Source organism: Podarcis filfolensis (genome assembly GCF_964270895.1).
Source record: "Podarcis filfolensis genome assembly, chromosome: 1".
In the NCBI taxonomy this organism is placed as follows: Eukaryota; Metazoa; Chordata; class Lepidosauria; order Squamata; family Lacertidae; genus Podarcis; species Podarcis filfolensis.
Genome location: NC_139604.1, coordinates 7,305,104 through 7,326,388, shown reverse-complemented (window position 1 = coordinate 7,326,388; position 21,285 = coordinate 7,305,104). Strand labels below are relative to the sequence as shown.

General features: G+C 45.3%; 2 protein-coding genes across 5 annotated transcripts in view; one reads left to right on the top strand and one right to left on the bottom strand.

Moving 5' to 3' along the window:
• Positions 1-857: 857 nt before the first annotated feature.
• Positions 858-9,651, bottom strand: YBEY (ybeY metalloendoribonuclease). Of its 2 annotated transcripts, none has more exons than XM_083573272.1 (5): positions 9,541-9,651; positions 6,696-6,983; positions 4,443-4,574; positions 2,290-2,358; positions 858-991 (listed from the first exon to the last, which is right to left on the bottom strand). In XM_083573272.1, the coding sequence occupies exons 2-5, from the start codon at positions 6,903-6,905 to the stop codon at positions 905-907; spliced, it is 498 nt and encodes a 165-aa protein (XP_083429398.1). In that variant the 5' UTR covers positions 6,906-6,983; positions 9,541-9,651; the 3' UTR covers positions 858-904. The 2 variants fall into 2 exon arrangements, with proteins under 2 accessions (XP_083429398.1, XP_083429399.1); XM_083573273.1 differs by having other exon boundaries at positions 9,550-9,646.
• Positions 9,652-13,070: 3,419 nt separating this feature from the next.
• Positions 13,071-21,285, top strand: part of MCM3AP (minichromosome maintenance complex component 3 associated protein) — a 48,720-nt gene continuing 40,505 nt past the window's right edge. Inside the window, exons 1-5 of one of the 3 annotated variants that reach the window (XM_083625945.1) lie at positions 13,071-13,248; positions 14,903-16,161; positions 16,581-16,804; positions 18,182-18,260; positions 20,172-20,319. In XM_083625945.1, the coding sequence (XP_083482071.1) occupies positions 14,985-16,161; positions 16,581-16,804; positions 18,182-18,260; positions 20,172-20,319 (1,628 nt within the window). In that variant the 5' untranslated portion in view covers positions 13,071-13,248; positions 14,903-14,984. Of the gene's footprint in view, positions 13,777-14,902; positions 16,162-16,580; positions 16,805-18,181; positions 18,261-20,171; positions 20,320-21,285 lie in introns of all 3 variants that reach the window. The other 2 variants (XM_083625944.1, XM_083625946.1) reach the window with 2 other exon arrangements.

The window sequence follows — 21,285 nt, the reverse complement described above, 5'->3', positions numbered from 1 at the left end:
CTCTGTCCCTTCCCTCCTTCAACAATTTTCCTGTGAGCATAGCCGCAGGTCAGTTTTTAAAATAAACCCCAAAACCATGAATAATAATAATAATCAAAACGATGAATTTTCTCCTTCTGCCCAGTCCTCGATATTCTCTACTGCTTCCCAAGTTTAGCTGATAAAATGAGGAGAGAATAGCTAGATTTTGTATTCAAGAAGTATACTGTAACCACCAATTCTGTACTTATATAGAACTTACTGCTTCGGGGAGGTGAGATATACAACAAATTGCCCTGTACTTATTTGAACATCATCATCATCATTATTAAAGTTGGAAGCTGCTATTTGCTCCGATAGCCCAATTTCTACGTTCATCCCCTCATCCTGAGGAAGTTGGAATATCTGGCTAGGCAGGGCCTGATGGCAGGGCATAACTTTTAAGAAAGTTGAGCACATTTGAGATCTGAACAAGGCCAGGCAGCTGCAAAAGGATATAATGGGACATGTGTGTTGTTGCATAAAACAATTTTGCAAACAGTGGGGAGGAGGAAGGCAGGTAAGATGCCCAGACCCCCAACTAAGTTGTCGCAGAGTGACGTTTGTAGCCTTACCAATGGATCAATAGGATCTGTTTCAAGGAGAGAAATCCAAGATGTCGTTTTAAAAAACTGGAAGATGAAATCGTATTTTCCTGCCTGTTATGGCTCTTAGTAGTAGGACTGGTAGTATAAGGTCTTCCTCACTTTCTTCAACTAAGTGTCTTATTTCCCATTCCAATGAAATCATTACTTTGCAAAACAAGCTGAAGTTGCATTCTTACTATATTTCCGTTTGGGGACTTGATAGCAAAAACCACAAATAACAGAAAAAAAAACTGAACTTTCGTTTCTTTTATTTCTGAGCCAACATACAAATTTGGCTCCTAGAAGTGGTGTTTGGTCAGTGGTTGCAAATTTGTGTCTGACAATCTGTTGAGCTCCAGAAGAATTTGTGCTTCCTTTTCGTACATCTGAAAAAGAGGTAAGGCAATGGTGATTGCATACATTCCCTTCCAAATAACACAATAATACGTCATCTTACAAAATCTGAATCATAGATTAGAATTATAGAGTTGGAAGGGATACTGACAGTCATCTAGTCCAACTTCCTGCAGTGCAGAAATCCTGACCGCAGCCGGGCTCAAACCACCAACTTTATTGTTAACAGACAGATGCACCACAGACTCCCTTTATGAATTTGTCATTTACACTGCATATAGGGTACATAAAATTTATGTTTTCTCACCCAATTAATATGCTCGGGCATCTGTAGATGAATCAAGTTGCTGAATCAAGTATTAATATTTTTTATAGGATGGGGGATTGGTTTGGATAATGCCTATGGATCTCAATGAAACTTGTGGTTTTGTATCTACAAAATGGGGGCCTCTGCAGGAAGGCGCCTGCTGAACTGGTCAAAACAGTTTGCCAAGTTGCTGGTCTTGTTTAACACCCTCATCTACGTGACCGAAGAGTCAGCTGTGTTACCATAGAGACAACTGGGTAATACTGCTTTCCAAGAGGGGATAGGCTGTCCACACTCTCTCACCTGGCTGGAGGCGGCATCTTTTTTAATGTAGAAAAAAAAGAGTTGGGGCTGCTCTGTGTGTTTGGCTGAAGCTGGAAGCAGAGGAGACACAGAAGCTTGACTGCCACTGTGTGCGGAATTGAAAACTGGCTTTGGGGTCTTCACCTTGGAAACTTAGTGGGGAGGCAATAGCTGTTGGAATGCTAAGGCTAAGAGTCCTTCTATACTATCCTCGTTGTGTGTGTGTGTGTAAATAAAGCCATCCTAAAGACAGAGTAGGGACGCGGGTGGCGCTGTGGGTTAAACCACAGAGCCTAGGACTTGCCGATTGGAAGGTCGGCGGTTCGAATCCCTGCAACGGGGTGCGCTCCTGTTGCTCGGTCCCAGCTCCTGCCAACCTAGCAGTTCAAAAGAATGTCAAAGTGCAAGTAGATAAATAGGTACTGCTCCGGCGGGAAGGTAAACTGCATTTCCGTGCGCTGCTCTGGTTCGCCAGAAGCGGCTTAGTCATGCTGGCCACATGACCCGGAAGCTGTACGCCGGCTCCCTCGGCCAATAAAGCAAGATGAGCGCCGCAACCCCAGAGTCGGCCACAACTGGACCTAAGGGTCAGGGGTCCCTTTACCTTTAAAGACAGAGTCTCCGCTGACCTTTGTTCCAAACAATTAAACCCTGAGTCTCTCACTGCTCAGATATTAGGGTGCATGCAGTGAAATTGCTCATCACAAGGAAAACACTCACCTGCTGCCACTCTGCTTCTGTGCTGTGTTTATAGCCAAGTAAGTGGCACATGCCATGAGCAACTGTTACCTGTGCAAGGGGGAAAAATATTTCAGAGTTTCACTTCTGCCCTCCGTGTTCAAGGACCACATTTTATTGGAAACAAACAAAATAATGAACAGGTGACTTCGCTCCTTGTAATTCTCTTCCATGGTTTTAGGGCTAGGCTTTGCTACCAAGTTACTTGGAATTCATTTCATGGAAGTCACTGGGGCTTGTCTCAAGAATAAGGCGGCTTCCTTTAGAAAGCAAAAGATATTTGTTCAGTCTTTTACTGAAATTCAGTTGTGTTTCTTCACTTGTCATGTGTCTTAATTGGAAACCTAGTGGAAGGCAAGGCTACAATATGCACACTAAAGAAATGTGTTGCAGAGGAGAGGAACGAGACAACCAGCCAAGATGTTTACTTTTCAGAGATCACCCATCTTACTTACTTACTTACTTACTTACTTACTTACTTATCATTACATTTATATCCCACCTTTGCTGCAAAGAGCTCAAGGTAGCGTACTTCCCCCTCCATTTTTATCCTCACAACAATCCTGTGATAATACTGTGGTACAGAATCAGAGAATGGTAGAGTTGGAAGAGACCCCTGGGGTCATGTAGTCCAACCCCCTGCGGTGCAAGAATCTCAACTAAAGCATCCACGACAGATGGCCTTCCAACCTCTGCTTAAAAACTTTGAAGGAAGGAGAGTCCACCACCTCCAGAGGGAGACCGTTCCACTGTTGAACAGCTGTTACCATCAGAAATTTATTCCTGGAGTTTAGTTGGAATCTCCTTTCTCGTAACTTGAAGCCACTGGTTCAAGTCCTACCGTCCAGAGCAGAAGAAAACAAGCTTGCTTTATCTTCCATGTGACTGCCCTTTAGGTATTTGAAGATGGCAATCATATCTCCTCTCAGTCTCCTCTTTTCCAGGCTAAACATACCCAGCTCCTTCAACCATTCCTCATCAGGCTTGGTTTCCAGACCCTTGATCATCTTGGTCACCCTCCTCTGCACACCTTGCAGCTTGTCAACATCCTTCTTAAATTGTGGTGCCCACAATTGGACACAGTATTCCAGGAGTCCATTTGAGGGTGTGGGTAAGGAAGCAAGCTCTTAGGATTGGAGGCCGGGGTACAGTTGCCCTTGGTGCCCTGACTGATGCATTCCTTTGGTTCTGCAGTCCTAGGGCAACTGTGGCTAGCAGCTGTAGTTGTGCAGAGAGTCTTAGGGAGCAAAGTTTTCCTTCCCTTGATATTAAGATCATGAAGTAGCACAATGGCTTAGATGAAACAAAATGGGATTTTTTTTTGGTGAAAATCTAATGGTATACATTAATACTAGTGTTGGGATACTGCCAGGGAGACAAAGGCCATCACTGCCTCCACGTCGACTCCGGACGTCCACCGATCTCCCGTAGATACGCAGTTTCAGCAATTAGCGACACGAGCTCCAGAAAATAGCTTCCCACATTCCTGGGCTCATGCACACTCTGTCAGCACATAATGCACACAGCAAAAGTCGCACTCAGGAGAGCATTAATTTACAAGTTTAATTCAGCGTTGATCAGAACAAAAAAACATGACTGCCTGCTTCAGTGTCTTCAACACCAAGAGAGAAACGAAAGCAACAGAAAACATAAACATCCTGTGAACAGGAAATACGCAGGCTGTGACACAGACATCCTGCTCCCTTTTAAGGTGGAACGGAAATATCCTAACAACTAGAACGTAGTGGGGAAATAAAAGAAGCTTCTTTTGTAAATTGAGAAGACCAAGCAAGTTTTAGGGTAACTTGTTAGAACTCTAAAGATAAAAACCAACTTAAGTAGCTGGAAAACCGAACTACCATTTTTTTCGCTCTATAAGACGCACCAGACCACAAGACGCACCTAGTTTTTGGAGGAGGAAAACAAGAAAAAAAATATTCTGAATCTCAGAAGCCAGAACAGCAAGAGGGATCGCTGCGCAGTGAAAACAGCAATCCCTCTTGCTGTTCTGGCTTCTGGGATAGCTGTGCAGCCTGCATTCGCTCCATAAGACGCACACACATTTCCCCTTACTTTTTAGGAGGGAAAAAGTGAGTCTTATAAAGCAAAAAATACGGTAGTAAACATATACTTACTGTAAGAATACTGTAGAAATCTTCCTTATTCTCCTCACACTCTTGATAGATATGTTCTACTCCAAGAAAAATGTCTCCCAAATTGTATTCACCTCGAGCACAAGGCTGAGGTAGCTCCCCTGCTGTCAGATTCTGTGAAGGGAACAGGCCCAAACTATGATCCAAAAGTTACAGATATATATTTTCAAAGTTCCGTAACTTTTTTGAACATTCACAATGGGTATTAATGCAGAGATGACATATGTTGAAACACAATATTGATTTCTAAGCTCCCTGCGACTAATGGCGCTCGTGTGGTTGCCTCTGGGCCAGGAAACAGGAATGGTCTGTTTTTATCTACATTCTTATTGTGTGGGCCAGAAATTATCAGCTTTGCAGCACGATCCTAACCATGTTTACTCAAAAGTAAACTGATTTTAGTGTGGCTTCTAATTAAATATACTTAGGACTGAAGCACTGTAGGCAAATGTACTTTATTTTTTCTTTGTTGTTCTTACACTGTAAGCTATCTTGAGAGTTCCAAATGGATTCAGGGACAAGATATTAAATTTTGTACATAAATAAATAAGTGTACTTTGGAGCAGATCAGGCTGAACACCACCTGATATGGTTGCTTTGCTGCACTCTTACACATACTTATTCCATGGGGTTTATTGAAATAAGAACATTTAGAACAGTGCTTTCTTAGCTGTAGAGCAGAATTAGTATCTTACATTGTAGGTTTATTTGGATGAATTGTGGGAAAGTAAAGCTATAAGCATAACAAAGTACTACAGTGGTGCCTCGCAAGACGAAATTAATTCGTTCCGCAAGTTTTTTCTTCTTGCGAGTTTTTCGTCTTGCGAAGCACGGTTTCCCATAGGAATGCATTGAAAATCAATTAATGCGTTCCTATGGAGACCGCTTGCCAGGCTGGCGGTGCGGAGAAGGGCTTTTCTCCCCACCGCAAGCCTTCAGGACAGGTCCGGGAACAGAGGGGAAGGCGCGCAGCGCTTCTCCTCTGTTCCCGGGGCTTGCGGTGGGAGGAGGGTTTTTCCTCCCCACCGCCAACACTCAGAACAGCATTCTGAATGTTGGCGGTGGGAAGGAAAACCCTCCTCCCACCGCAAGTCTTCAGGACAGCCTTCCGAAGGCTGGCGCGAGGAGGAGGTCTCTCCGCCCCACCGCCAGCCTTCGGAGGAGCCTTCCAAAGGCAGGTGGCGGGAGGAGGTCTCTCCGCCCCACCGCCAGCTTTCGGAGGAGGTCCGAGGACAGTGGGGAAGACGCGCTGCGCTTCCCCGCTGTCCTGGAGATTTCCCTATGGGCTTTCGTCTTGCGAAGGAAGCCCATAGGGAAATTCGTTTTGCGAAGCGCCTCCAAAACGGAAAACCCTTTCGTCTAGCGGGTTTTTCGTCTTGCGAGGCGTTCGTCTTGCGGGGCACCACTGTATATGGAAGTACCGTATTTTTCGCCCTATAGGGTGCACTGGCCCATAGGACGCACCTCGTTTTTTTGGGGGGAATGAATTTAAAAAATGTATTTCCCCCCCCCCCAGCCGCGGGGCTGGGGAAGCCCAAGCTTCCCCCAACCCCAGCCCCCAGAACAGGCCGCTATCCGCAAGCCTTGCGAGCCCGGCGGCAACTCCCACCGAGCTCACAATGCTTGCGAACATCTGCACGAAGCACGGGGCGCCCTCCGGAGGGCACCCTGTGCTTTGGGCTGCAGGCTGCTGCCCGCAAGCCTTGCGAGCCTGCGGGAACTCCCGCCGGGCTTGCAAGGCTTTCGGATAGCTTCCTGAAGCCTGGAGAGCGAGAGGGGTTGGTGCGCACCAACCCCTCTCGCTCTCCAGGCTTCAGCGAAAGCCTGCATTCGCCCCATAGGACGCACACACATTTCCCCTTCATTTTTGGAGGGGGGAAAGTGCGTCCTATAGGGCGAAAAATACGGTACTTTCCAGTATGATGATGAATGGACCTGGTAATACAAATGATTTATCACTTTATTCTTACAAATGAGCATTGCTTATACAGAAGCAGGCTATTTGTTTTAAAGAAGCCACAGGCCTTCATCTTCCCCAAATTCAAATATTTCTATGCAGTATCTGTGTTGTCCTCAAGTCTTAACAAGTATGATTGGTCCATCAAAGGCCCCCAAGTACCCACATGTACTTGAAGCCTTAACACATTTTGTAATATGTCCTATTGTCTTGTTCCTGTTCAAGACAAGCCTCATAAGACTGTTGCTGAACTGGAGAATCGTAAGCAAAATGTTTACCTCATGAAAAGGAAAAGATAACACATCAGTAGGGCTATCCTTCCATCTGTAGTTTCTGTTGAGCAGCTGTATGTGTCTGTTATTAACACAGATAACACCAAGATCAAACTGCTGCACACCCAAAATGCGACGGATTTGTTCTATATTCTTGCGAAGCGTCACTCTCCTGATAGGGATGGCTCTCTGCAGGTTACGTATGAGCAGGCTCATATCTTTAAAAAGTGAAGACGATGCTCTGCAAAGTAGTGCTTTTCCAACATCATTAGACAGCAGTGATAGTTCCAGCAGCTGAAATGGCAGAGATTAGAATCACTGCAGTAGGTTAAGTAACCACAGAACTGTAGAGTTGGAAGGGACTACGAAGGTCATGTAGTCCAACCTCCTGGATTGCAGGAATCGTTTGCCCAACGTGGGGCTCAAACCCACAACCCCAAGATTAAAAGTCTCATGCTCATGAGAGAGAAAAGATGAAGAAGTAAAATCAGCAATGATACATTGGACAAAAGACGTGGGTCATAATATACAATTTGAGTCATGGGAAGAGTTACGGAAAGTGGATTTACGATTTACTGCTTGCTGTTCGTTAAAAGAAAATTGTATGAAAATTATGTACCGATGGTACTTGGTGCCGACTTGCAAAAATGTATTTAAAAATGTCTAATGTACGTTGAAAGTGCAAAGAGAATGAGGGTAAATTTTATCATATGTGGTGGACCTGTAAGTCAGCAAAAGCCTTTTGGGAAATGATTTATAATGAGATAAAAAAAGTTTAAAATAACTTTTGTTTAAAAAACCAGAGGCTTTCTTATTAAGTATAACAGGAGAAGAGATTCTGGAAGGAAAAAAGGCCATTTTTATGTATGCAACGACAGTAGCAAGAATGTTATATGCCCAGGTTGGAAGGAAGAAAAAACCCCATTGAAAGAAGAATGGATATCAAAATTGATGGACTATGGTGAAATTGACCGGGAAGATCAGACATTAAGAAGATAAAATTTTTAGAAATGAATGGATTAATTTTATAGAATAAATGAATGAGCATTGCAAATATTTAAAAACGTCAGGATTGAATTAGCACTTGTAGTATAATTGATAAAGAGTATTGAAAAAGGAGATTTAATAGATTGGATAAAAATATTTAGTTCCAGAAAAGAGAAGAGCTAAATATTTGAAACCGGGGAAAGGTTGGAGGGAAGTCCGGGTTGGAAGAACCCCTAAAAAAAAAGTGAAATTGTTATGGATGAATGCAATTAAAATTGTATGCAAATAACTTCTAAAATAAAATACTAAAATAAAAATAAGCAGTCTCTTTTCCTGCAGGATCCCATCTAAGATGACATGCAGACTATCCCCCACCCCAATCTTCTAACACTGTGTTCCAACAGTTGTGATTTTCTAGTCAGTCAATGTTTTGGGGATGTTTTGCTAAATACGTGTTAGTGTGAGTTCCCAGAGTTGTCCTTCAGAATTTAGCTCCCTTCCCATTGTCAATGGAAGTTAAACCTACTAGATGGGTGCACAAGTGCATCTTGTTTCTAATGTGCAAGCATATAGATGCATATTCAGAGACACTAAAACACTATGAAGCACAGCTTGCCACTTTATATGCTGCATGCATATTTTGAACTGTGCAACTGCACATGCCGAGAGGATTATGCTTTTCATCACTGAAACGTTGCACAATCCTCGTCCTTTAAATTGGTAAGAGCAGAATATTGCAGAATAAATGGTTGCAACAAGGCACAGCCCTCCCGAGGCAAGCGGTGGCAGGGGACAACTGTTTGGTGCCAAAATAACGGTTGCCTGGGTGCCCATTTTATCTCAAGAAAGGAACACAAGCAAAGGACGTGCAAAAGGCTGCTCTGGCTGCACCGCCTCAGCCAAGGCCCTTCCACCAGCAGCTGCCATATGGGGAAGATCTTCTATAATATCTAAAACACAGAGAGAGCAACTATAACAACAGACACAAATCAAAAGAGAGCCATTTTATATATTGGTATTGTTCTGTTGCATGTGTGTGTGTGTTAAACTATGTTACAGTGGTACCTCGGGTTAAATACTTAATTCGTTCCGGAGGTCCATTCTTAACCTGAAACTGTTCTTAACCTGAAGCACCACTTTAGCTAATGGGGCCTCCTGCTGCCGCCAGAGCACGATTTCTGTTCTCATCCTGAAGCAAAGTTCTTAACCCGAGGTACTATTTCTGGGTTAGCGGAGTCTGCAACCTGAAGCATCTGCAACCTGAAGCGTATGTAACCCGAGGTACCACTGTACTTGTAAGTTGCCGTGGAAAGGTTTGTATCCTGAAAAGTGGGATGTAAGTAAATTGCAAGGAACGAATGTAGGACCAGTCTGGATATTTGGCCTTGATGAAGATTTGACGTTTTCATCCCCCAAAATCTGAGTTTCTACTGAAATGAGGCTGCATTTTAATCTTGTATTTTATTCTTTTTTTATGTTGCATTTTAATCAATTGCTTTTATACCTTTATGTTGTATTTTAATCAATTGCTTTTATACCTTTATGTTGTATTTTAATCAATTGCTTTTATACCTGGTCAAAACAAAGTAGTTGGTCTTTAAGGTGCTACTGGAAGGATTTTTTTTTGTGTGTTTTGACTATGGCAGACCAACACGGCTACCTATCTGTAACTGGTTTTATACCTGGTGTTAGCCGCCCTGAGTTGGCTGGGGAGGGCGGGGTACAAATAAAACTTATTATTATTACATGTATTATTATTATTATTATTATTATTATTATTATTATTATTATTATTATAAATATAACAATAAATATAATTCATCATCATCTTTGAACCGTTTTCTTGAAGGTGCAATAAAGCGACACAGCTTACCCTCCCCCCGCCCCGTCGAGGGGAACCTCCGGCTCGCTCCGGATTCCCGGGCGGAAGTGAAGCCGAGCCCCGGCTTCCCCCTCCGGAAGCTCGAGGGACTCTGATTTCCGGTTTGGAGGCGCTTCCGCCATAGAGAAGGCGCAGGGGAAGAGCGCCGCCGACCTCTCTGGCCGGCTGCGCGGGGCTGACAGGGGGCGCTGCTTGCAACACCTTCGGGGCGGAGGCTCGCTCGCTCGCTCGGGTGCCAGGGCGAAGCGACCCCTCCAATTGCCCCCCTTGCAAGAAGCCCCCCCCCCGGCCTGCAAGTGCCCCCCGTAACCTTAAAGCAGGACCCCCGCCCCCTGCCCCGCTTGGATGCGTTTATTACCAATGCCATGTCCTGTATTTTAATCTTGTTTTTATGTTGTGTTTTAATCAATTGTTTTAATACCTGGTTCCAGTTACAGATAGGTAGCCGTGTTGGTCTGCCATAGTCAAAACAAAAAATTTTTTTCCTTCCAGTAGCACCTTAAAGACCAACTAAGTTAGTTCTTGGTATGAGCTTTCATGTGCATGCGTGTATCTGAAGAAGTGTGCATGCACACGAAAGCTCATACCAAGAACTAACTTAGTTGGTCTTTAAGGTGCTACTGGAAGGAATTTTTTTTTTTTTGTTTTAATACCTGGTGTTAGCTGCCCTGAGCCCGGTTTTGGCTGGGAAGGGTGGGGTATAAATAAAACTTATTATTACAGTGCCAGGGCGAAGCGACCCCTCCGATTGCCCCCCCTTGCAAGAAGCCCCCTCCCGGCCTGCAAGTGCCCCTTGTAACCCTAAAGCAGGACCCCCGCCCCCTGCCCCGCTTGGATGCGTTTATTCCCAATGCCATGTCCTGTATTTTAATCTTGTTTTTATGTTGTGTTTTAATCAATTGTTTTAATACCTGGTGTTAGCCGCCCTGAGCCCGGATTTGGCTGGGAAGGGTGGGGTATAAATAAAATTTATTATTACAGTGCCAGGGCGAAGCGACCCCTCCGATTGCCCCCCCTTGCAAGAAGCCCCCCCCGGCCTGCAAGTGCCCCCCGTAACCCTAAAGCAGGACCCCCGCCCCCTGCCCCGCTTGGATGCGTTTATTACCAATGCCATGTCCTGTATTTTAATCTTGTTTTTATGTTGTGTTTTAATCAATTGTTTTAATACCTGGTTCCAGTTACAGATAGGTAGCCGTGTTGGTCTGCCATAGTCAAAACAAAAAATTTTTTTTCCTTCCAGTAGCACCTTAAAGACCAACTAAGTTAGTTCTTGGTATGAGCTTTCGTGTGCATGCACACTTCTTCAGATACACCCTTTTTGTTTTACCTTTTTGTGTATCTGAAGAAGTGTGCATGCACACGAAAGCTCATACCAAGAACTAACTTAGTTGGTCTTTAAGGTGCTACTGGAAGGAAATTTTTTTTTTGTTTTGTTTTTATGTTGTATTTTAATCAATTGTTTTAATACCTGGTTCCAGTTACAGATAGGTAGCCGTGTTGGTCTGCCATAGTCAAAACAAATTTTTTTTTTTCCTTCCAGTAGCACCTTAAAGACCAACTAAGTTAGTTCTTGGTATGAGCTTTCGTGTGCATGCACACTTCTTCAGATACACCCTTTTTGTTTTACCTTTTTGTGTATCTGAAGAAGTGTGCATGCACACGAAAGCTCATACCAAGAACTAACTTAGTTGGTCTTTAAGGTGCTACTGGAAGGAAAAAAAAAATTTTGTTTTAATACCTGGTGTTAGCCGCCCTGAGCCCGGTTTTGGCTGGGAAGGGTGGGGTATAAATAAAACTTATTATTACAGTGCCAGGGCGAAGCGACCCCTCCGATTGCCCCCCTTGCAAGAAGCCCCCCCCCCCGGCCTGCAAGTGCCCCCCGTAGCCCTAAAGCAGGACCCCCGCCCCCTGCCCCGCTTGGATGTGTTTCTTACCAATGCCATGTAATTTAGGAGTTGCTTGATTGCAGGGAGAGGAAACCCTCAAAGCAAAGATTTACCAAAACAATCAGTAAAAGCACCGAAACATTTCCCAGCCGTACTTCTAACGGCCTGCCAAAGTAAAAGCACAACGGGAAAGAGTAGATCATATAATTAATAATAATAATAATAATAATAATTTATTATTGATACGCCGCCCATCTGGCTGAGTTTCCCCAGCCACTCTGGGCGGCTTCCAATCAAGTGTGGAAAACAAGACAGCATAAAAATATGGAAGGCTTCATCATGCCTGAACAAGGAGGTCTTCGGCAGGCGCCCAAAGGACACAGCGATGGGGCTGGGGGAGAGCGGGGTGCTCGGGGAAGCGGCCCAGGCGCACCGGAGGGAGCTCTGCCCCGAGGAGACTGCTCCCACGCCGCCCAGCAATCCGTAGGCAGGGCGTTCCAGCGGGTCTCCAGGAGCAGCGCCACGTGGGCCGGTCTCGGTGCAGGACCCGGGTGCCCAGGGCTCATTCAGGGGTCTTCGAGGGCGGCAGCACCCTCCTCGCGCCCCCGGGGGAGGGAGCAGCCCAGCGGCTTCTCCTTCCCGCCTATCGGAGGTCGAGGGGCGTCGCGGGCGCTGTGGAACTCCCTGCCTCTGGAGATGCCTTCGCGGTGCTCTTTCCGACAAACTCTGAATCCAGGTGAACGTCGCCCAGGCTCACTATTTTTTTTTATAAGATATTTATTAGAATTTTCCATTTTATACAAACAAAGAAAAATTAAAAAGAAAAAATAATAAAAAGACATAAAGTTCATAACTTATTTTTCAATAACATATTTCCCTGACCTCCTCATGCCTCCCCTTCTTGTATTCCAGTTCAAATTGTTTATCCAGCAAATCCTTATCTCATAGCATTACAGTTAAAAAACCCCTTATTTTCTATCCATCTTCTTAAATTATTGTAGTTTAAACACTTATATACAAAGAAAAAAAGGACCATTTTTTCATATTCTTGTGTACCATTACAGCTAGAAACCACTTAATTTCAATCCAACATCACTCAACATTCATTAATATTGCAATATTTTTGTAAGTAGTCCTTGAATTTCTTCCATTCTTCCTCCACCGACTCTTCTCCCTGGTCACGGATTCTGCCAGTCATTTCTGCCAATCCCATAAAGTCAATCAATCCAGGCTCACCATTTTAACTGCCATATTTTACAAGGAGGGTCGTGATTCTCTTCGTCGATCTCCCTGTTTTATCTTTTTGCAAACCGCCCCGATGTCTCCTTGCAATGAAGCGGCGCCTAATTTGTTACGAAATAAACAGGCAAGCCAATAATATGCTCGGCCTGCGAATCCCAGCAGCTGGACGGGCTTCCACGGCCCCTGAGACGCCGCAGAGGTATTGCACTTTTTGTATTGCTGCATGAAATTCGTGCATCGCTCAATCGTATCCACGGTGCTAATAATAACACCGCCTCGACAGCGTTCCCTACTGCGCATGCGCTTCGGGCGGGGGGAGGCGGGGCCGGCCTCCGCTCCGCGAACCCGTCGAGACGAGGAGGCGGGGCCCGGTTGCCGGGAGCGAAACGTCACTTCCGTCTCCTGCCCCGAAGAGGCGGAAGCTGCCGCCTGAGGGAGCCCGTCGTTCTGGGAGCGTCGCCGGAGCCTCTCTCTCGTGACGCGACGCTTGTGGGCGCCCAGCGGGGCAGAGGCGCTCCCGGGGCCCTGAGGCGGCTCTCCGCGGCGGCGGCGGCGGCGGCGGGTGAGGAGAAGTGGCTCGGCCCCCGGCGCCCTTCCTGCCCGCTTCCCGCGACAGTTGGAGGCCGGGGCGGGGGGTGGGGCTGTTATGGCGGGCGGCCTAATTCGGATGTGCTGGTTTGCAGCCCGCCTTTCCCCTTGACAGGGACCCGAGGCGGCTTACGGATAGGAAAAAGGGCAGCTAAAAACATGGGGGGGGGGGACCAAAAACAACACGATCATTGGGTGGGGGGGGGAAGGACAGAGTTGGAACTGCATAAAAAACATGCCCAAAAGTTCCTAAGTGTATTGCGCTGACCAAAGGCCATGACAGACTTGTAGCAATAGCATTCATAAGATAAAGCGGAGGATATGAGCCAACATCCATGATGAAAGAGAAGGAAGATAACAGACACAAGCAAGATTAAACCTGGCTTGATTTCAAATTAAACCCCCAAATCACCAAAATAATGTACAAGCTATTTTATCTAACAGCTTTTTCCTGATTCGTTTTGCAGCCAGTGCATTGGGGTCTGCTGTCTGTGTTACAAAGGTATTTACTGTTACATACGCAAATAAAGGGTCAGAAAGCAATCTCCTTCGTCTCTATGTAAGGGGTAGGCTAACCGATAAGGAGTGATGCCTGAGGTTGACCACAAATGCAAAGTCTACCTGCCTATGGGATCTTTTTCTAGCTGCCATCCAAGACTGCAGTGGGCTAAAAATGTGGATAATTACAACAAAAACAGCATGGTATCAGCCCTTCCATTTTTTATTTATTTGACTCAATATTTCTATTCCGCTTTTCCAGCAACAACTGGAGGCTCAAAGCAGCTCACAGTAATTACAATATTATTGGAGGTGGTGGGAGAAACCATTGTAAACACTATTAGCAGCGTATAAATAAAGCAAACAACAAGTTTCCTGGTGTGCACTGTAATCCAAAATGTTTGGAGGGCACCAGATTGGGGAAGGCTGGCTTGCACCCTTGTCGCTTCAGACAGCAGTGCCGCATATGACTACCGTAGATTCCGGCGTATTAGGCGACTGGGCGTATTAGATGACACCCCCAAATTGGCAGCTGCAATTTGGGGGTTCGTCTTATAAGCCCAGTCGCCTAATACGCTGGGCAGCTCCGCGCCGGGAGGAAGCTGCCCGGCGCTGAGCTGAGCCTGCCACTTGCTGCTGCTGCTTCCGAAGCAGCGGGGGGCGGGCTCCAGACTGGGCGGCTTTCTCCTGGCAGAGCCCGCAGCAGCAGTGGCGGGCTGCGCTTCATGCAGGGAGAAAGCTTTCGCTGTTAGTAATAAAACAGGACCTTCAGTAAATCTACAAATTATTTAGGCTAAGGTGTTTAAATATGTGTAATTTATTATTTATAATTGATGTCATGCTCAAACTGGCCTTGATGATGAGAGAGCTGGTACTGACATTTTCAATGGGATCTCTTGATCAAGAGCTTATGAAGAAAAGCTGTTTTAATGAAAAGGCTATTAATAGAATAGGTTCTCATATTGTGATTAAATGTATTTATGATAGGTCCTTAATAATATGATTCAGCACTAGATGTAGCTAATGTGTTGCTAGAGCATATGTGAAATGTTTACATTTTCCTGAAACAATTTCTTAATTAAAAGAATTGTATTGATATTACAATATGTCCTACTTATTTTGTTTTGCAGATTATGAGAAGAATGGGTTAGGAGTTGAAAGCTACCACATTCTAGGAGGGAGAATCTATTGCGCAGATGGCTGGTTGTGAAGATGAATCCCAATACACCATTTAGTGGACAGCCACCTGGAGTTTTCCAGACTCCACCTGGCACTTCAGCAGGAATATTTCCAGTTCAGCCACCATTCCAGTTCAGTCAGCTTCCTGTCTTTGGGCAGAACACTGGTGGACTATTAAAGAATCCAGGGTTTGCACCCCACTCTGACTTCACCATAACTTCAGGACTGCAACCTTCAGGGCAAGGTTTAGGATTTGGGCAACCCCCAGGATTTACCCAGCCTTTTTCCCTTGGACAAACGACTTCCTTTGTGACTTCTCTGCCAACTAGCTCTTCCATTGCTGGCAAGCAAGGATTCAATTTTAATCCACCTACGAATCTTGGGGGTTCTCAGAATACTTCTAGCTTTGGAGCTACGTCTGGAGAAACTTCTGGCAGTAGTTTTGGGAGGCCACATTTCGGCTTCAAACCCCCTGAGAATGCTTTGTTTCAGCCTATCTTTGGCACTGGTTCAGAACAAGAGAAACTGCCAAATCAGATAACGCCAACTCCATTCACATTTTCCTTACCAGGTAGTAGTGGATCTGGAAGTGTAGCCCCCTTTGGTATTTCTCAAGAGAGCAGCAGTTCAAGTGTAAATACAAGCATCAGCTTTTCAAAACCAGCAAGCAGTAATACTTTAGTGCCTTCATTCAGTAGTCCTTTACCAAGCAAGATCACAGAGGATGATAAAAAAAGGCCAATAAGTCTCTTTGGAAACCCTGGTAGTTTTACCTCTTTTTCTAACTCATCTGTTGGCTCTTTGGGTCAAATTAATAAAATAAGCAAACCAGAACATGAAGAATTGCTACCTTCAGGTGAGTCACTTCCGATCCTTAGGAAGGGAAAAAAGAGGAAAGAAGAGCAGGAGCCTTCTCCAAGAAGACATGATTATGATGCTGTGGATGAGCCAGAGCTGCTGGCAAGGAGCGAACATTCTTCCGTTAAGCCGCCAGTCAAGCTGAATCGGCCCCGTGGAGGTGGCCTCTTTAACAGAACATTGCAAGATATGCTGAAAAGCAATAAGAAGGAGTCCAAAATGGAAAGAGTTTCTCTAGAATCTGGAGAAATTGAGCAGACGAGTATGGCAGGGGGAACTCAGTCTGGTTTTGCAATGGTTAGGTCATCAGCAACAAAGAAAAAGGAAGAAAATAAGGCAGCACTGAAGGAAGGTAAGCATCAACCCCACTCCCAGCAAGACTTAGTATAATGAGAACATGGCAGTCACTTTTGATTTAAAACACATGCCACATGCTTTTGCCCAGCTGGGATGTGTCTTTGGACTATGTTGATGTCTTTTGCTTTCCTCCATGGAAGACAGAGAGGTTGTGTGCGTACATATGTCCTCCCTCCCTCCCTCCGACTTTCAAATGGTTGGACAGTAGCCTGGTTTACCATGGTCTGTCTTTTCCTCTTCCTCTGGCTCTGCTCCTCACTGGCAAGTAGGCAGACCCTGGAAGGTTGCCCATTTTTTCTCTGTTTTGTTTGTTGTTTTACATTCATTATTCTGTGGTGTCTACTTAATAATAAATGCTTTTTAAAAAATCTGCGTTAATGTTTGATATAATGAAAGGCTGTTTCTCCCCTTAAGAGTCTACCATCTCCAACCCTTTGCGTCGAAATCAGAACAGGGGGAGCACAGAGAGCCTTGGAGGCGTGTCATCAAGTGACCTTACAGTCATCCAGTACAAAAATATTCCGGACCATCTAAATAACAGAAACGTTCTTGAGAATCACTTGAAGAAATTTATTCGATTCCAACGGATCCGTACCAATGTAAACAAAAAGCTGGCTATTGTACACTGTTTTGATCATGTGAGTTCTTAAATATTAATAGCAAATCAGAAGTGTTAAGCTTTTACATGCATCGTTTTTGTGCAGATATGTGCTAATGTAGTGAAGCATGGGAAACAAATATAATAAATGATGATGATGATGATAATAATTTAGAATTATTCCTACTACAGCCTCTCGTTCTGGAAATTAATGGGTTGACAGATAGACCTTTATAATATGGAAAATGTTGGTAGTAGGGTAATGTTAGCTGCACTCTCACTTGGGGCACAAGTCTTGCTGAAAGCAGTAGGATTTCAGGGTCTGTGACGAGGAGATGCAAATATTGTGGGAATGACCAGCTCAAATGTTTCCTGCAGTTGTTTACTGGCAAGTATTGCCTGTTGCTCTATATATTCATAGTAAAAATTGCAGCCTTCTCAATAAAAAAGTCCTGGGGAACAGTAACAGTAATTTTCAACAAATTAAGACAGGAAAGCCTTGACAATACTAGTGTTTCAGAATGAATGTAGTTATTTCTGCAGGCGCAGCACCTTAGAGACAAGAAATTGCACACCTTGCATAGAAAGCAGAGGATTTATATTGGATGCATTCCTGAGTTTTGGCACTTGACTATCCCATCAGTTAAGGGTGGCAAGTAGGTTCACAATGGGACACTGGATTCAGGGATGCATTGGGATCACTTATCAGATGCAGTGGGAACTGCACACTTAATGAGGGGGAAGCATGCTTTCCTAATGCCTTCCTAAAGAATATTTGGTAAAGTGGCAACGTGAACCTCGGTTTATATAAGGTGGACGCATTTTGTGTCGTTGAAGTGGCATTTGGACAGATGGTTCTTATAGAATTGTAGAGTTGGAAGGGACCCTGAGGAATAGCCTGGACACATAATATTGTTCTAAAATGCCCATTGCAATATGCAGCTTTTTAACATTCTTCTTCAAAATGTTCTCTGAAGGTTCCTCCTGTTCATTGTGAGGACATTTGTTCCACGCAGTCGTAGTTGGGTCTATTGCTTCTAACAGGAGGTGGTTTCTTGCATATTTGCAGTTCACCTTTACAGATTTTTGGCTATGTTTTATTCCTTGTGCGCTATTGTAATTGCTTTTCTGCTTAGTTGGCCCCTCCACTGGGTGCAGTGCTTTCTCTTAAGTGGGCATGTCAGCTATGGTTTATCTCACACTGAGAGTGGGTCCTACCAGAGAAGAAGGTGGGAAGCTCTGTATAAGCCCTGCCTCCAAAGCCTATATGGGGGAATGGTCTTCACAAAGTTGTTATCCTGTCTCCAAAGAGAAGGGACACACACGGTCGGTGCAGTGTTTTGTTGACAAAAGTTATCAGGTATGTGATATACCATTCTAACCCCAACTGGCCCTTCTACTGAATACTGTTTTTCAGGCATCTGCAGTTTTGGCTAAGAAGAAAGCAAAGGAGTTACATAAAGAAATAATGGCCTTTTGGCACAAGAAGAAAGCAAGTAAGTTACCTGATTGTATACTTGTAAAATGCCTGCTAGTGGGTTGGGTTTATGTTTCAGAGGAAGGGTCCTCTGCAGTCATGCATTGTACTGCTCTGAAGCGCAGCAGAGGCCACCATGGAGAGGGGCTGCTCCGGGGTGGCACCCTCCTTTTGGGGTGCTCTCTGCCTCTTGCTTCAAGTGCCTTTTTGTTTCCCCAAACTTTCTGTCCTTTTTCACTTTGGTTGATGAGTTTTGCTTGGATCCTGCTTTCTCAGGGTCCCCCCCCCCTGTATTAGACGAAAATCCAAGCCTTCCCTCTGGCCACAGCAGTACTTTATGGAGCCACAGGGCCAGGCCACATCCATGGCTAGGGTGCAAAGTGTGTCATGGGGATAGGGGTGGCCACAGCAAGATCACTCCAGCAGCTTGGTTGAAATGAACCTTCCACTGATAATTTATTCCATGGAAACTCATTTTTAAAACTGTAAGTTTCATAAAAAGGGACAAAGGGGGAATCCAGAAAAAAAGTGAAAATCTGATAGAAGGAGTGCCCCATATTTGGCTTAGATGTGACTGGGTAGATGCCAGTAAACTGATCAGTAAAATGCTTCAGAAGCAAAGTGGTACAATGCACTTCAGTGCCATTAAAATCAATAGGGCTGTGTTAGCGGCTTTTGATACCATCTACCATAACATCCTTCTGGACCGTCTAGAGGAGTTGGGACCTGGGGGCACGGTCATACAGTGGTTCCGCTCCTTCCTCCTGGTCCGTGTTCAGAAAGTGGTGTTGGGGGATGAGTGTTCAGACCCCTGGGCTCTCACGTGGAGTGCCTCAGGGTTCCGTCCTCTCCCCCATGATTTTCAACATCTACATGAAGCCACTGAGAGGGATCATCGGGGTTTGGGCTGGGTGTCCATCAGTATGCGGATGATACCCAGCTCTACCTCTCTTTCAAATCAGAACCAGTGAAGGTGATGAAGGTCCTGGGTGAGTGTCTGGAGGTGGTTGGAGGATGGATGGCGGCTAACAGATTGAGGCTGAATCCTGACAAGACAGAATTACTGTTTTGTGGGGACAGGAGGTGGGCAGGTATAGAGGACTCCCTGGTCCTGAATGGGGTAACTGTGCTCTTGAATGACCAGGTGTGCAGCCTGGGAGTCATTTTGGATTCGCAGCTGTCCATGAAGGTGCAGGTCAATTCTGTGTCCAGGGCAGCTGTTTACCAGCTCCATCTGGTAGGCAGGCTGAGACCCTATCTGCTCACAGACTGTCTTGCCAGAGTGGTGCATGCTCTAGTTATCTCCCGCTTGAACTACTGCAATGCGCACTATGTGGGGCTACCTTGGAAGGTGACCCGGAAACTACAACTAATCCAGAATGCGGCAGCTAGACTAGTGACTGGGAGCGGCCGCCGAGACCACATAACACCGGTCTTGAAAGATCTACATTGGCTTCCAGTACATTTCTGAGCACAATTCAAAGTGTTGGTGCTGACCTTTAAAGCCCTAAACGGCCTTGGCCCAGTATACCTGAAGGAGCTTCTCCACCCCCCGAGGGCCTTCTGGCGGTTCCTTCACTGCGAGAAGCAAAGTTACAGGGAACCAGGCAGAGGGCCTTCTCAGTAGTGGCGCCCACCCTGTGGAATGCCTCCCACCAGATGTCAAAGGATAAAACAACTACCATACTTTTAGAAGACATCTGAAGGCAGCCCTGTTTAGGGAAGCTTTTAATATCTGAAGGACTATTGTATTTTAATATTTTGTTGGAAGCCGCCCAGAGTGGCTGGGGAAACCCAGCCAGACGGGCGGGGTATTAGTATTAGTAGTATTTCTAGTAAGAGTTGGTTCATTTGTTGCGTATGGATAAAAGGTCCCATGTTTGATCACTTGGTTTAATCTCTAGTCTTCTATGTCATTCAATTTGCAAAGGTCCTAATAAGAAAGACTATTCCTCTAAGGAGCAGAAGGCAGACGAAAGTGAAGGGAGGCAAGCCAGTGAACAACTGATTCATCAGCATTCTCCACATAGCAAGTCCTTAATCCGTTCCACTGGTAGTGGAAACTTGTCAAACAAAAGGTATGTGCCCACCAGTGGAGTCTTGGTATAAAAATTAATGTACTGTAATGTATCTGTCGTAAGTGCTGTTATTGTTAGATCAGAAATAGGGAATCTGTGGCCCTCCAGAGGTTGTTGGAGTACAACTCCCATCAGCCCCAGCCGAAATGACCAGTGTTCTGGGATAATGGGAGTTGGGAGTCCCCCAGCATCGGGAGGGCCACAGGTTCTTCATCTCTGTTTTAGAGGGGGGGGGTTTCAAACAGGAAAATCTAGTTCTGTTATGTAGCGGCAGTTTGAATATAAGGGCAATTCATGTAGAGTAGATTTTAGAATGGTGTCATTGAAGTCATTGCACTTGATGTGGTCCACTGCAGGCAGAAGCATCAGCAAAGGACATAACAAAACAAAGGATGTGACAGTCAACACGGGTTCCAGGTTGACCCATGAGGCCGTTCCCCACAAACCACGTCCACCTGCCACACACCTGACCTGTTCCTTTGCAAGTGGAGTCCCCTGTCAGCACTGAGCTTGCCTGTTCCATTTGGAAAAGGCTTGCATTCAAATCACCTCATTTTCAGAGTTGTTGGAAACAGAGCAAGCCTCTTGGAAGACATGGTCCAGGCACCAGTCAACTGACTGGTGCTGGGAGCACACCTTCAAAGGAGGTTGCTGTAACTGTCTCTTACAGCAAATCCCCTTTGAACTTTGGCAGTTGTCAAGTGCCTGATGTCATCTTAATGTCAAGCGACAGGTGGGTGGTGTGTCCCCCCCCCCATCAAAGGTGGCCTGTGAAAGGATTAGGATCTGAAGATCTGGTCTGCCAGCCAGATCCAGTTCCATGCCCCATACCCTTGTGTTCCGTGCAATTTACGTGCTCAACATGTCAGGCTGTTATGGGGAACTGGAAACTTCTGTGCGTTCTGAGTCCTGCCTAGCTCCTTCCTTTCCACTCAGTTGAGGAATGTGAACTTGTTTTAAAATGTC